Raw genomic sequence first — 16,152 nt, forward strand, 5'->3', positions numbered from 1 at the left:
AGTTTGCGTGCATGTTCTTTTTCTCTGAGAATTAAAAATGGCTTTTGTTTTCTGAAGAAAAAATTCTGGATTTCATTCTGGATACTCCTCATTTTGTTCTCTTTAAGTACAGTAGCATTAAATCTTTACTTTCACAGGGAACCAGTTGGTGTCTGAGTGTATTTCTAAACAGACTATGCTGCTATTCACAGGCTTAAAGAGAACAACCTCTCATGTATTGACTTGGGGAATTGATGTTATGGGCTATATCTAAGCTAGAAATATTCTGTATTCACCTTAGAGAGTTGGTTAAGAGTTTGAATGTTTCTGTTATTTTTTATGTGCATGGGGAAAGTATATATTTCTAAAAAATAGTTCAGTGTGCTTATATCTGATTAATATAATTTCATACCTTAAAAGTCTGTATGGAAGAAAAGAAGATAGAACATTTTTTAACAACTTTTTTCTTTTTTGATTCTTAGGAGGACTTTGGAATCATTAATTGGATATGATAGTATAATTCCTCTATGGCCAATTTTGGGGGCAAATCTGTTCTTTTTGTTTAGTTATACAAATTCCTGCAGTTCTTTTCTCTTTTTTTGCTGCAATTTCCTTTCCAAATTATCTTTTATCAAAGTGAGGGAGCATCTCAAGCTTGTGAATATATTGGGACATTTGGGAGGTGAAAGAAGACAGCTTGTTATCATTATGAGATCATCTTCATTTGTTTTGATTTTTCTATTTTTTGAGATGATAAGCCCTTTATCAATAATTAAAAGCCATTGCTACTATTCAACAATGGATGGAACATGAATACATATGCTAAGAAATATTGCAGAAGTATCTGGGCCCAAGGTGCAAATCTTAGACAGAAAAAATCATATTAGTATATATAATATTGTAATATATGTAATATGTAAAAGAATAAACGTTATTTATTCTTTTTGAATTTCCTTCAGTTGCATACAGGTTTATAACCTAATTGAAAATCATAATATGTATTTATGTGTACATATGTATACATTATAGTTGATTAATTCTTTGTAAAAATCAGGTAGGTTCAATAGCTTTGGCCTAATTTAGAAAAAATTTGGAATATGCTTTAAGAAAGAGAAAATAATTTGAGAATAATCTTTCAATTCAATGTTTCATGTTAATTAATTTATTACATGCTTTGGTTAGTATACTCTCTTGGAAATTTTTAAACCTATTTTTTCATTATATAGGTAGAGAGCACCTAGGCTTAAATTTGGCACTGTCTTCCTGTCATGTGGACCTTCACCAGACATCTTCCTGTGCTACTGGAACCTGTAGCCACACTTTTGTGTACTACACTGCTGTCACAGATTTTTCTCGAGATGGAGATAGAGTTACAAACATTGTAGTGCAACCAATAGTTAATGAGGATTTCCTGTGGAACAACTACATTCCAGACAGCATCCAGGTTTACAAATTACAAAACTATTATTGCAATTGAAGCTTTAAGAAGAAATGTGCATTTTATCATTATGTCTTATAAACTTTTTATGTAAAACATTTTTTGGTAAATTAGTTTTTAAATGATTCAATTTTAATAATTTTGATAAAAACAATACTTAAAAATTTGTTGAGATTGCTAAGCAATTTTTTATGTATCACTAAATATAATTAATGATAATATTTACCAAAAATATCTTTGCTTTTAAGATCAAAGTAAAGGATGTCCTAACTGCTTACTGCTATTCATTTACTGACCCACATATAATTACATTTGATGGCAGGTAATTTCCTGAAATTTTCTTCTTTTAGTAGTTTTGTTTGCTTTGATTTTGTTGTTTTATTTTAAACAGCACATTGTTTTATAATTTTTTAGTTCTAGTCACTGAAATTAGACAGAAAGGCATTACTGACTTGTTTCAAGATACTAGTTTATGTAGATTTTTTTGCCTTAAAATCTAATTCTTAGTAAAAGACATCCATTACTTGCAAGGCTGAACTTGTAAAAGTAAATATTATTACAAATGCAGAGAATCTTTTTTGCTAGACGCTTTTTAAATTTTTAATAATGATTAAATTATTTGCTCTAAAGATGTTTAGAACATTTCCATATGATATTAAAACAATGTTTAAGTTTAGGCAAAATGATTAAACATATTAGAATTATTTTTAAAACTAATTACTCCTAAGCCTTGACAAGAATATTCAGGAAAAAAACTATTATAACTATTATAGATACCTGGATATTTGCCTCTGGAATTTAAAGTAAAATGGGCAAAAGACCAAAAAGTAATCTAAACTATTTTGTTACTAATATCTGCATAGAAATATTTAAACTCAGTTATATTCTTCTGGGAGATTCATGATTCTGAGATGTCTGTAAGGAAAATGATAAGTATGTCTTAATGTTGCATCAATATTTTTTTCATGATGCAAGATGGTTTGTGGTTTGCCTAAATGTAATATGATAATTGTCAGTAAAATTATTCAATATGTAGAAACTATTCTATAAAAAATTCGTACTCCAATGGTGTCAACAGGTGTTAAGAACCTGAAGGAACTGATCTCACAGGCAAGAATCTTTTATGGCTGTAAGTAAAGGCTTAGACATTTAAAAATCTCAAGAAAGTGTAGTAGTGATGAATTTATTCTGACAATTCAACAAGATTAATTATGCACCAAGTAGGTGAAAAGCCAAGGTCTAAGACTGGGATTATTGAACAAAACGAACATTCTCTATCCTCATGCAGCTGGCCTTTGCAAAGGTGAAGAGAGATAGAAACACATTTAATAAGTAAAATACAAAGTGTGTCTGAGGAAGATACTTGCTGTGAAGAAAACGAAATTGGGTGGAAAGGGAAGGCTGAAAAGAGAGGTTGCAATTTATATTACAATAGAGTGGTTATGAAAAGCCATTTGGTGAGGGTGACATTTAACAAGTACTCAAAGATAAGGGAGATAGCCACGTGGGTACACATATGGCGAGAAGACCATTGAGCCAGCCTGCCCTGCTCAAGGAGAGCAGCTTGACTGGAGTGGTGAAAGGGAAGAAAGGAGTAGTGGGAGAGATTGAGGCATTTATAGCTACTTCGTTTCCTTCAGTGCACCCAACAAAATGCTCATGATACATAAAGCTATTGCAAATCAATAACATACTACTGTGATATTTTACATGATTTTTTAACGCAATTGCCTTTTGTTAATGATAGGGTATATGATAATTTCAAGACTGGAACATTTGTGCTTTATAAGAGTATGTCACGTGATTTTGAAGTCCATGTACGTCAGTGGGACTGCAGAAGTCTTCACTATCCAGTGTCATGTAATTGTGGGTTTGTTGCCCACGAAGGAGGAGATATAGTCACTTTTGACATGTGCAGTGGTCAGCTACGTGAATCACAACCATATTTATTTGTAAAAAGCCGAGATGTAACCAGGAATATCAAGATAAGTGAATCTTACTTAGGAAGAAAAGTCACAGTATGTATGATTCTTTAGCATTAAAAGTATTTTTCCTTTCTCTCCTTTCAGATAAACATCTCTATTAAATTAGGAGCTACCATTTTTCAACATTAGTTTGTTTAACAAAATAGCATTTATATTAACCATCATCTTAGAGGGAATACTTGGTTTTTTCACTTACCACACACAAATAGACACAACATAGTTAAAACCATGTAAAATTTAAACTGCCATATTTAAGATTTTAGTATGACAACTTGGTGGATTATTCAATAAAATTATTTTTGACAATGTGTAATAAGTAGTATATTAGAGATGACAGACATAATTAAGAATGAATATTTAGGAATAATTAACCAGTTTTTGAAATGAATATTGTGTGGTACCACCTAAGGAATGGGCTGGTAGATAAGTGTAATAGAATATGAAGTCAGGAAACAAACCTAAGCTTATATATTCACTAATATTTTTAATTCTTTTTCCTTTACTCCTGGCAAGCTAATATTTTTTTAAAGATTATACTTCATATCTGTGAGTAAACTATTTGTATTTTCAGGTCATAGCCACCTTCCACTCATCTTTCAAACAAGTAATTCCAAGTCAGTGAAATTTAAATTTAAATAAAAGTATTAAAAATTTAAGTTTATGTTTGTATAATATTTACTGAAGTGAAAAATCATTTTTGAAAATACATTCTGTATTTGAATTCCATCACTGAAAACCAAAATGCAAATCAAAAATTGGGAAAATAATTGCTACATATAAAACATAGGTCAGATAGAAAAAACTCATGCATCACTAATGTATAATCAGCATTCCGATTAAAATGAGCAAATATAAAAAAACTTTTCACAAAAGAAATAAAACTGATATGTTCAAAAGTACGAAAACCAATAAAAATACGAAAAAGTTAACCTTATTAGTAGTCAAATAGATGAATAAATAAATAAATATGGAACATCTCTCATACAATATCAAGAAGAGTAGAGATAGTACATTTAGTAACAGTCTTTCCAGGGAACATATATATCATGTATAACCTGCACCTATGTGTGCTATTCTGCCAAGAAATTTTACTCCTGGAAATTTATTGTAAAAAAATAGTTAAGGATGTACATACCCCCAGTGATGTTTATTGTATCTTTCCTTATAAGAGGAAAAAGTTATGGTTAAGTAGTGATCAGTAAACAGGTTTAACTAAAACTCTAAATATAGTGATGTCATACAGTAGAACACTTTGTAGTCATGAAAATGACGGAGTAGGTGAGTGGGTTTATTGACAGGCAAAGATATGCCCAAAATATAAAAGAGGCTTTTGAAGAATTTGCACCAAAATCTTAATATTAGCTACCTTAAGTTGGTTTGGAATGTAAAATTTGTTTGTTTTTTAAATAATTTAATGTAACTAGCACAGACCATTTTTGTAAAAAGAGAAAAAAGAGCTATTTTTAAATTTTAAGAAAATTAAAAGGGGAAAAATAACCAGAAGAGCACACACAGGGGTGTATCTTCAGTGATTTTAGAAGAGATAGCTTCTCCACGTATACAGTACATCAAAGTGGCCGGTCTGGAAGAGGTGATATTCCTGTGATGGGAGAGGTAGTTCACAGTTAGATTTCACAGGCTACTAGGGTCATTCAGCAAACTCTCCTTGCTCAGATTGCCAACTCCTCAAACTACCTTCTAGTTATAATTTAGCTTCTGATTCTGTTTGTCTACTGGCAGCTAGAGAATGCTAATTAGCTGTAGGAACACGTACTCCCCTAAAATTATAGTCATCTGTGTAAATTAATTACTTGTCAATCTAATTCTGTATTAAATAATTATTATCAGAAACATTACTTGGTAAACATCTTCCTCAATATTTGTAATGTATTAATTGTATAAATTATCTCATTTTAGTTTAAATTATTTAAAGAAATAAGTTGCAAGCAATATATTTCAATAAAAAGATCAGTATGGTCCTCAAATTTCAGGTCAGTAATATGCAAAAACCCCTATTTTGACTTAGAATGTTAAGAGGAAAGTTGTAGTCAAGAAAATCAGTATTTTATTCTCTTTTTATATTGAGGGAATAACTATTTCTTACTTTTTAAATAATAGATTTTTCTTAATCCAGATTCAATATTGCTTCAACATCTTTTACTTCGGTATTGTTTATTTCTGTTTTTGAGATCCGGTTTGCTTCTGGGGCTTTCATCCGTGCTGATGTTGGTGAATGGGGCATGAGTCTAACGATCAGAGCCCCTGGTGTAGATTACAGAAACACTCTGGGACTTTGTGGAACTTTTGATGAAAATCCAGAGAATGATTTCCATGACAAAAATGGGATCCAAATTGATCAAAATTTTAACAATTACGTTGCTTTTATTAATGAATGGAGGTAAGACACTATTTTTTCACTTGCGATTGTATTAATATTAGACTTAAAACGGGTGGTGGCTCAACACTCTGCTTTTTTGCAACATATATTAGGAAAAAATGTCTATGTAGAAATTACTATTCTTTCCTATTTTCCATCTGGAAGGATTTTACCAGGAAAAAGCATGTTTGACACACTGCCAATTTCTTTGACGTCACCTGGAAAGCCATCCTATTGTAGCTGTTCAGTGGACACTGCAGCGTATTTGTCTTCCATTGATCTGGGCAGTGTTTCTCAATCAGAAATTGTCTCGGGTTGCAAAGATCTCAGTCATGTCACCTTACCTTCTTTGATACCAGAACTAGATGTCACTTCTGAATATATTAATTCAGACACTCTTGTCAGAGAGATAAACAAGCATACATCTCAAGAAGAATATAATCTAAATTTCTTTCCACAAGACAACAACCACATAAACCTGACTAAACTAGGCTTAAATACACAAAAACATCCTGGAAATGAGAAAGAAGATGCACTAAAATATGTGGACACTAAGAAATATACACAAGGCCAGGAAAGCCCCAGCCAAGAAATGAGGTACAATCGACAAAACAGACGGAAACGGCAAAACATTTATGAGTTCCTTCCTTTGTTTGCTTTCCCGAGTCTCAGCCAAACGGATCTGGAGGAACTTACTTATTTTTTCCCAGAGGACCATGCTGAGGATGTACAGCAAGAATTTGTCCCCTCTTGGCCCACACCCTCTGGCCTCACGGAGTACAGCACCTTGACCCTCTGTCAGCAGACTCTAGCCAACTCCAGCATAGGAAGGCTCTGTCTTGCTTTTCTTGGCAAGAGAATAGACAGTGTTATAGATATGTGTGTGAAGGATGTTCTGTTAAAAGATGATCTTAGCTGGGCAGAAGCAGGTGTGGCCCTTTTAGAAAACGAATGTGAAAAGAGGATTGTGGAGGAGGGGAAATATAACACAGAAGAGTATGGAACATCAATTGAAGACATTCTTTTAGTATTAAAATGTCCCAATTTATGCAGCGGCAATGGGCAGTGTATGGAATGGGGGTGTGCATGTTCCCCAAGCTTTACTTCCTATGATTGCAGTGATTCCTATGGTAAGTCAATACTCTCAAAGTTTGATACTGCATATGATATTTCAGTATAAAAATGTATTTGATCTTTATTTCACCCTCAGTATCCTAACAGTGTTTATTCAGATTTTATAGATAAAACCTCCAAATCATATTAATTAATACACTACTAATTTTCCAACAGCATCTCATCTTATTTGGAGTAAAAGCCAAAGTAACTTATAACAGCCTAGAAGGCACAGTGTGATCTGGCACTCAGTGTCTCTCTAAACTCATCCCCTACTACTGTCACCCTGTCGTTCCACTCCAGCCCCTTTGGTCTCTAAGCTGTCCCTTGAAAATGCCAAGTTCATTTAACCTCAGGGCCTTTACACACAACTGGGCCCTCTACCTTATAGAGAATCATTATCTTCCCAGAACTCAAGTTTAGTATTTTTAAAGCACTGTGTTTATATTGTTTTGCTAATTATACTAATTTGCTTAAAACTATTTTTCTCTAACACATCTATCTATACAGTACAAAGTATTTTGTCTTAATATTTTAGGCAAAGAAACTAAAAAAACTAATATTTTAGACAAAGCTTTGTTTCTTTTAATAAGTAAACCAGTAACTCCTGATTTCCCTCCCATTATTACCATCTTGCTGTTTTCCACCTACAGCCTTTTCCTTCTTAGTAAATGCAAACTTCGTTCCTATTTACTCACTTGCAGTCATTTTTGCCTTTTTCCTTCATGCCTCAAGTTTAATTCATTAGCAGCAAATCCAGCTCCAGCTTCAAAGCATTTCATTTCTTTCCCTGCTACAACCATAGTCCAAGCCACCATTCTTTCCCCCTCGGATTATCATGGATTCTCCCAAAACTAATTTTCTGTACAGCAGCAACTAAAGTGACCCCACTGAAATGTGAGTGAGATCATGTTGCTCCTGTGTTTATATAGCCCGAATGGCTCTCCATCTCCTTCAGAGTAAAGTCCACAATCCCTCCCATGGCGTAGAAGACCCTAGGTAGTCTGAGGTTCCTCTCTCACTGAATTCATCTAGCATTCCTCCCCCAGCTCACTGCTCTTCAGCCACACAGGCAGCTTTGCTCCTCCTCAAAGGAGCCAGGCCTGCTCCCACCTCAGGGTCTTTGCACTCACTGCTCCCTCTCACCGGAGGATTCTACCACCACAGATGTTTACGATTTACGTTCTTTACTTCTCTGTTCAAATGTCATATTATCAAAAAATCCTCTGTGGTCATTCAAAACAGATTTGTTTTTTTTACATAATTCCATGGTCTTAATCTCCCTTAATATAGTTAATATAATTATTTTTCTATATTCCTGAAAACAATTATGTAATATAATTTATATGTATCTTTTTATTAGTTTTTTTTATCCTCCCATCTCCATCTAGAATGTAAATTACATGAAGGCAGAAACTTTTGTTTTGTTCATTACTACATCCCCAGTACCTAGAATAATAACAGATAAATAAAAATTACTAAACATTTGTTGAATTTGTGAAAGTATGGACTGAAGTAACCCAGGCTTTAAAAAAAAATTTCATCAAGATTTTTAGGGTTCTGAATACACATGATTTTCTACCCTACCACTAGTAGAGTTGTATTCACTTAGGTTTTCCCGGTACATAGGCAAAGGGTTTAATAACTTTTATGCACTGCATTTATCCATTTTGACAACCAGACGTTACTGACACAGATGACATTTTGAAATTTTAATACATTGCATTACTAACTACTATATTTTATTACGGAAGTATTTTTTTCTATAACCCAGCTATGTGGCACAAGCCAAAATGGCAAAACCAAAATGTACTTTATTATAGTGGTAATTTCTTAATATTTGTCCTTAATTGATATAAAATAATATTAAACATTAGTGAAACCTGTGTTTTTAGGACTGGTAGTGTCTATAATATTATTATTGGTTTAATGGTAGATACCTCTTCTAATACCAGATTACTCTTAACATTTAATGGCTTAATTAGTGTTGTAAGTAGCATTTTAGGTATACTTTAATTTGGTGCTTGGAAATAATTCTTTTTCTGAAATTGAAGAAATTATGTAGTATTTGTTATATTTTTTTCCAAAGATAAAGCTCCTGAAATTACAGAGCTTGGGAATGCTGGATTCTGTGATGTTCGAAAATCTAATTGTATGATGGTGAGAGTTTTTGGCAAAGGCTTCAAAGAATTACCTTCAATTAAATGTGAAGTTACTAAGCTACAGGTATGTTAATTATAGAGCTGAGAAACAATAAAGTGTATGAGATAATCAGAATAATATTATCTTGGATTAATTTGGTCTATCAATTAGCAACATAAATCCAAACGATGTTACATCTAGAGAACTGAACAGGAAAATGATTAAGTTACATAATGTTGACGCTTCTTTGTTAACTTTATTAAAATATCTTATAAACTTTTTATTGAAGTATCAGCACACTATTTTCATTTATATTAAAAAGCTAAAAGAATATCAAGCTTGATTTATGTAAGCCTCTGTATTCCTTGACATGTAAAAACATGAAGAGACATTGTTTTTAGCCAAGACGTCTTACATAAACTGGATATGAACGTTTCCCTTTTACAAACCAAAAAATGAGGACTAATTGCATTTATTCTTTATATTTTCCTTACTATGGATTTTAGACAGAAAATACCCACCTCTAAAAAATTAGTATTTATCTTTCTGAAGGCCACAGAAGCAGACATGATCAGTATGAACATTAGTATATCAAATTATACTTTATTTTTGATGATTATTTAAATGGTCTTCCTTGTCTTTGTTCAAATGGAAATTTTATTTTAAGGATAATTCTATTAATTTCAAAAGTATATGTGGACAAGCTGAAAACTTAAGACAGCAAAACACATTATGACATTCTTACTTTTTCTCTAAATTGATGAAGCCAAATATGACTCTGAGATTGAGAATTTACAGGAGGAAATAGGTTTGTATGTATCTTTATCAAGTAATTAAACACAAGTATGCTAACTTCAGGATTTGATGGGTAGAGCCTTTCTAAATAAGCCATGAAATATTTTAATCCCAATGAAGTAATAAGACAAAAAAGTACATGTGAGTAATTTTAATATCACTTAAGTGACTAGACATTATATTAGTCTTGGCAAAATAAATCATATGACATCACATGAAGATTAAGTGATTTGCCAGGAAAGAACTTTGTAGATTTATATTCTCTTGGAAAGCACATTTTGTACTTACCTTCAGATGCATTGTTTGTTGTGATTTACTCTCATACTACCTCCCACTTCCTCTGAACTTCTGATAATACAGAGTAAAATCTGGAATCCTCTAACACTCTATACAGAACTGTATTAGTCCATTTTCACAGTACTGTAAAGATACTACCTGAGACTGGATAATTTATAAAGAAAACAGGTTTAATTGGCTCACAGTTCCACATGGCTGGAAAGACCCCAAGAAACATAAAATCATGGCAGAAGGCAGAGGCAGGCACCTTCTTCACAAGGCGGCAGGTGAGAGGGAGTTAAGAGGGAAGCTGCCACTTTTTTTTTTTTTTTTTTTTTTTTTTTTTTTATTATACTTTAAGTTCTAGGGTACATGTGCATAACGTGCAGGTTACATATGTATACATGTGCCATGTTGGTGTGCTGCACCCATCAACTCGTCAGCACCCATCAATTCATCATTTATATCAGGTATAACTCCCCAATGCAATCCCTCCCCCCTCCCCCCTCCCCATGATAGGCCCCAGTGTGTGATGTTCCCCTTCCCGAGTCCAAGTGAGCTCATTGTTCAGTTCCCACCTATGAGTGAGAACATGCAGTGTTTGGTTTTCTCTTCTTGTGATAATTTGCTAAGAATGATGGTTTCCAGCTGCATCCATGTCTCTACAAAGGACGCAAACTCATCCTTTTTTATGGCTGCATAGTATTCCATGGTGTATATGTGCCACATTTTCTTAATCCAGTCTGTCACTGAGATACCATCTCACACCAGTTAGAATGGCAATCATTAAAAAATCAGGAAACAATAGGTGTTGGAGAGGATGTGGAGAAATAGGAACACTTTTACACTGTTGGTGGGATTGTAAACTAGTTCAACCATTATGGAAAACAGTATGGCGATTCCTCAAGGATCTAGAACTAGATGTACCATATGACCCAGCCATCCCACTACTGGGTATATACCCAAAGGATTATAAATTATGCTACTACAAAGACACATGCACACGTATGTTTATTGCGGCACTATTCACAATAGCAAAGTCTTGGAATCAACCCAAATGTCCATCAGTGGAAGCTGCCACTTTTAAACCATCAAGATCTCATGAGAATTTCCTTACTCTCAGGAGAGCAGCATGGGAGAAACTGCCCTCATGATCCAGTCAACTCCCACTATGTCCCTCCCTCCATCCTTGGGGATTACAATTCGAGATGAGATTTGGATGGAGACACAGAGCCAAACCGAATCAAGAACTATGGAAAGAAAGATGTTCACTTGCCCAAACTAAAATTAGAATGCATATCTGCCTATTTTACATTATGCTGAAGTTAAGTCTGTCTCTCCTAGCCCCAGTCTTGCCCAGTGCTGGGTTTTAAAGTCTTTTCTATCCTTTCATTCATACCTCCAGTCAAGCCTGTTTAATGTGCCACTATTTTAGGATCCCCAACCCTACCAACATGGGCCCTGCTCAAAGCCTTGCATTCACTTTGTATGGAATGTGCTTGCGCTGCCACTAAGCTAATGTCTTCTCCTAGCTCCCCTGTTACATGTTCAGTCAACATGAATTGATACCTGCTCACTTTTTTAGTTCAAATTTCAGTTCCCTTCGAAGATTGGGTTCCTCTTGAAAATCTAGCATTTTGGAAACCAGATCATGCAAAATCCTTAATGATTTCCCATTTTATGAAGTAATTTTTAAAAACTTTTATTTTGGAATAACTTAAGACTCACAGAAAAATTGTAAAAATAATGCAGTTTCCAATAATTCTTCACCCAGTTTCTCCTAAAGTTAATATCTTATATATAAACCATATCCATAAAACAATTGTTCAAACCAGAAAGTTCACCTGGACACAATATTATTAATGAGTTTACAGACCTTGTTCAGTTCTGCCAGTTGTCCTACTAAAAATAGTTCTTTTTCTGATTCAGGATCCAATCTAACATTTTATATTGCTTTTTGTCATGTGTCTTCAGTCTCTTTCACATTGTGACAGTGCTCCATCTTTCTTTATCTTTTGCACACTTGGTTCTTTTGAATATTATGACCGTGCTCCATCTTTCTTCATCTTTTGCACACTTGGTTCTTTCGAAGAGCACTGGAATTTTGTGGAATGTTCCTTTTTTATGGTTAGACTGAAGTCATGCCATGTTGTACAATTCTTAGTGCATCCTTTCATGATGTGATGTATCTGATCACGGGCAATGTAAATATTGATCACTTACTTAAGGGTTTTTTGCCATGTGTCTTACCTGTAAGCTTTCTGTTTTTCCCATTGTAACTAATAAACGTGTTGTGGGGAGACACTTTTAGATTATGGAAATATAGGATAGCTCCTCAAACTTTATTTTTCTTAATTTTAGCATCCAACTGTAATTTTTGCTTATTGTGGTATTTACCAGTGGTGATTTTCTGTTTCATCATGTCTTCTACACATATTATTTGGAATTCTACTGAAAAGAAGAGCTGTTCTTTGTTTCGAATTTATTTATTCATTTATTTACTCATGCCAGCACAGACTAATGGAAACTTATTTCATGAATTATAACTCAATGCTATCATTCTTTATTTGACTGTTTAAATTATTCCAGTTTTGACCATTGGGAGCTACTACTAGTTTGTTCTCATGTCCTTTTAACTTGCTCCCATAAGTTTTTGAACAATTTTTCATGTTCTGGCATCATATGATATTCCAGACTCATATTTTTCCTACCCCAACTCTAGAATCAACCATTTCTCTAAAGACTGTAGTTCCATTTATCAAAGAGGGTCATTTAAAATCCAAGACTTGGGTGCAAGGTGTGCTTCTTGTTACAGGGTAGTTACTGCTTCTTGGCCCTTTTAAAGGATACAGTTAGAAAATCTATGTATGGACACTTATACACACACGTAACTACCTATCTGTCTGTTTATCTATTTATCTATCATCTCTGTGAGTTGATACTGATACTCCTGATTTCAATGCAGTGCCATAAGGTCATTCTAGCCTTCTCCTTTCTTTATTTATAACCCTTTTCTTTACAAGTGAAAACTGGCTCTCATCATCCACAATATATTTACCCGGTTTCTCAATCTAAGTGTATATGTAAGTCATTTTCAGAAATTCTAACCCCTTCCTCTGTGAAAAACAAATTCATGAAACAAAGTCACAATATAAAGGCAAATACTAGTTTCCAAAGTGAGTTAGATTAACTATTTTCCACTCTATTTAGAGTGGTTATCTGTTTTATTTATAAAACAATTAAGTTTTAAAAATATTTGTCTTTCATTTTGAGTTTCTTCCACACTCTGGTTGATTTTAGTATTTAATTATTTGGAGGGAATATGAAATATTATCATAGTTCCAAGAGTTGAAGCTATACAAAGGCATACACATAGAATTGTTACTTTCTTGTCATCCCTGTCACCTGCTTTCCATCACTCCTTCTTTTCATTAAAGTATGCTTCTACTGTCATTATTTTCTGGTTAATCCTTACTATATTTCTTTGGTACAAAAAATGGACAGATAACTCTTTTTTATATATAAAGTGTAACATGTTTTACATGCTTTTTTCTACTTTTGTATTAGTAGTTTTAGGCAAGTTTTTAGCTAGAGATTCAACCACTTAAGCATTTCTTTCACTTCCTCTCCTAAAGCAGTCAAGACTCTACAAAATCCTATGTTAAAGTTGCTAATTTATAGAATTAAATACAAGATGTTATCCAAGAAATGGATGACACATTATGATTTAGCTCTTGTTGACATTTGTAGGCTTGAACTTCTTGTTTATGCTACTCCGTACATCCCTGTCTTTTTCATACACTATTCTCTCCATTCATGTAAATTGCACTCTCTCCACCTCTGCTCCCAGTGTCCAAATAACAGTCTCCTTTTTTATTTTCAGGAAGAGAAGTATTTGCTTTTTTGAAGCCTTCTTTGACTCTGCTGGTTAGTTAGACTTAATAACTCCATTTGTATTATGTCCTATTTGAGTCTCTTTTAATGCAGTCATAAAATTGTATGTTGTCTGTCATTTTCTTTGTGATCTTTTTTGCACTGAGATATTTTCAGCACATGATATATACTCACAAAATGTTGATGAATGAAAAGGAAATAGAACACCGTATATTCCTCATTTTGGTTAGGCCCCTCAAAACAGAAAGTTGGAAATAATCTCTATATTGCCAGTCATTGGCTGCAGTCTTCTTTCCACACAAGAAACCAAGACCCTACAATCACCTAAGTGTAGATAATCATGACTATTCTGAGAAATCATTGCCATTCTTTCTCTACAAGAGGGAAACCACTGATAGATCTGCTAGGCTAGACTCTGCACACTCCCTTAAATATGAAGATTTGCAACTCACTCTTTCAATCATCAAATCTTCAAAAGTGTAATTTCTATTAGCGGCAGATTAGAGTGATCATGTTTTCCTTTCCTTTTCCTGCTGACCCACGATATTGAAGCATCAGCATGCTCTATGACGAATTCTGAGTGGTTGAAAACATTTTACAGTAATAAATTTCAAAGAAAATCTAAATCTAAATTTTGACAGCAAAATACAGCTTTTGGTTTCCTACGCAGTTACCAGTACCTGGAACATTATTCTGGCTTCTCCTCTTTTGGCACCAATGCATTTTCAATACTGAAAAATAATACTAAAAGTATAGCTTAAGCATGATATTTCACTGAGTTCACTGAGTTTTAAGTAGGGTGAACTAGATAGAGTTTATTTAGTTTCAAATTACTAATAACCTAACGAGCAAAAATATTTATTATGAGGATGGTATATTTCTTAGCGAATCAAGAACAAGAAAGTAGCTGAATTCTCAAGAAAAATCTTGAACACCATGAAGACTCAGTATGTGTGCATTTGTGTGTGTGTGTGTGTGTGTGTGTGTGTGTGTCTCAATTCAGCTTTTGTTTGTGGGCTTCATTTTCCCATTTCACTATATACTGGCTTTCTCTCCATAGTGGAAAAATGGCCACCAACCACTCCATAGTTTTGTGTCCTGCAACTCAAGCCATCAGAGGCCAACCGACATGACATCGCCATTGGCACAAAGTTAAAATATCATGAGTAGCTGAAATATTGGCCTAGCTTAAGTCTGCCCCTGCACCAGTCAGGCATAATCAGGGAGATTGGTCATATAGGAATATGAGAGACCCTGGGAGCTGTGTAGGGGGCAGAAAGGACAGTTTCAAGTAGATGAGGTGGTGGAAGCTTTTGCAGGAGAAATGAAGGAATTTCTGGGCAGAAAATCAATCCACTGTGTGTCGTCTATGTATCAAGTGTTTCCTCTTGCTACAAAAGTCATTACATAGTGATCCATTGTAGGTGACCAATATCGGTAACTTCTTTGATTTGAACTGCCAAGAAATGCGTGATTCATTGGGAGCAATTTGCATCATATTATCATATATACGTTTTGCATTATTCTGAATAAAACTCACTCCCAATATGACTTTAGTTTCCCTGTTATGTATTACATTATACTAGGCATATATCTTAAATTTATGTTTTGATTATATGTAATTTACTAACAAAATATTTCCATAATTTAACAGAAGTTAATTGCTTTCTCACTATGTCTTCAGTATAATAGCAGTGAATGGATGCCTGGAGAACCCATCTATACACAGACTGTTTTCCAAAATAGCAGAACTGTTGATTGTCAGCTGCCCACTGATGTTCAGCAGTTTGATACCATGGATCTGGTGGGTGGGAAACCAATTGGGAAGTGGCAGTTGAAGGTAAAAAATAAAAAAGACATCTTCATATTTATAAACAAAGTAAATACTTATATATAACATTTCATAATGAATTTAGAACATTTAGAACAAATCATCTCATTATGGAACTATTATGTTACAGCTATCTAATGATGGTTATAAATTCAGTAATCCCAAAATAATGGTCATATATGATGGTGCTTGTCAAATTTGTGGTCTCTATAAAAGTGACTCATGTACTATAAAGGTATGTATTTTTTTCATTTATTTTCACATTTAAATCATAGGTATTTTCTTTTCCTATGCTCTTGGCACATCAATTGTAGTTTTTTCA

General features: G+C 33.7%; 1 protein-coding gene across 1 annotated transcript in view; it reads left to right on the forward strand.

The window, feature by feature from the left end:
• Positions 1-16,152, forward strand: part of VWDE (von Willebrand factor D and EGF domains) — a 77,557-nt gene that overhangs the window by 33,094 nt on the left and 28,311 nt on the right. Inside the window, exons 8-15 of the mRNA XM_026448897.1 lie at positions 1,206-1,423; positions 1,666-1,739; positions 3,165-3,435; positions 5,592-5,800; positions 5,945-6,909; positions 8,982-9,118; positions 15,684-15,839; positions 15,961-16,065. Coding sequence (XP_026304682.1) covers positions 1,206-1,423; positions 1,666-1,739; positions 3,165-3,435; positions 5,592-5,800; positions 5,945-6,909; positions 8,982-9,118; positions 15,684-15,839; positions 15,961-16,065 — 2,135 coding nt within the window. The remainder of the gene's footprint in view (positions 1-1,205; positions 1,424-1,665; positions 1,740-3,164; positions 3,436-5,591; positions 5,801-5,944; positions 6,910-8,981; positions 9,119-15,683; positions 15,840-15,960; positions 16,066-16,152) is intronic.

The sequence above is a fragment of the Piliocolobus tephrosceles genome, chromosome 8, assembly GCF_002776525.5.
Source record: "Piliocolobus tephrosceles isolate RC106 chromosome 8, ASM277652v3, whole genome shotgun sequence".
NCBI lineage: Eukaryota > Metazoa > Chordata > Mammalia > Primates > Cercopithecidae > Piliocolobus > Piliocolobus tephrosceles.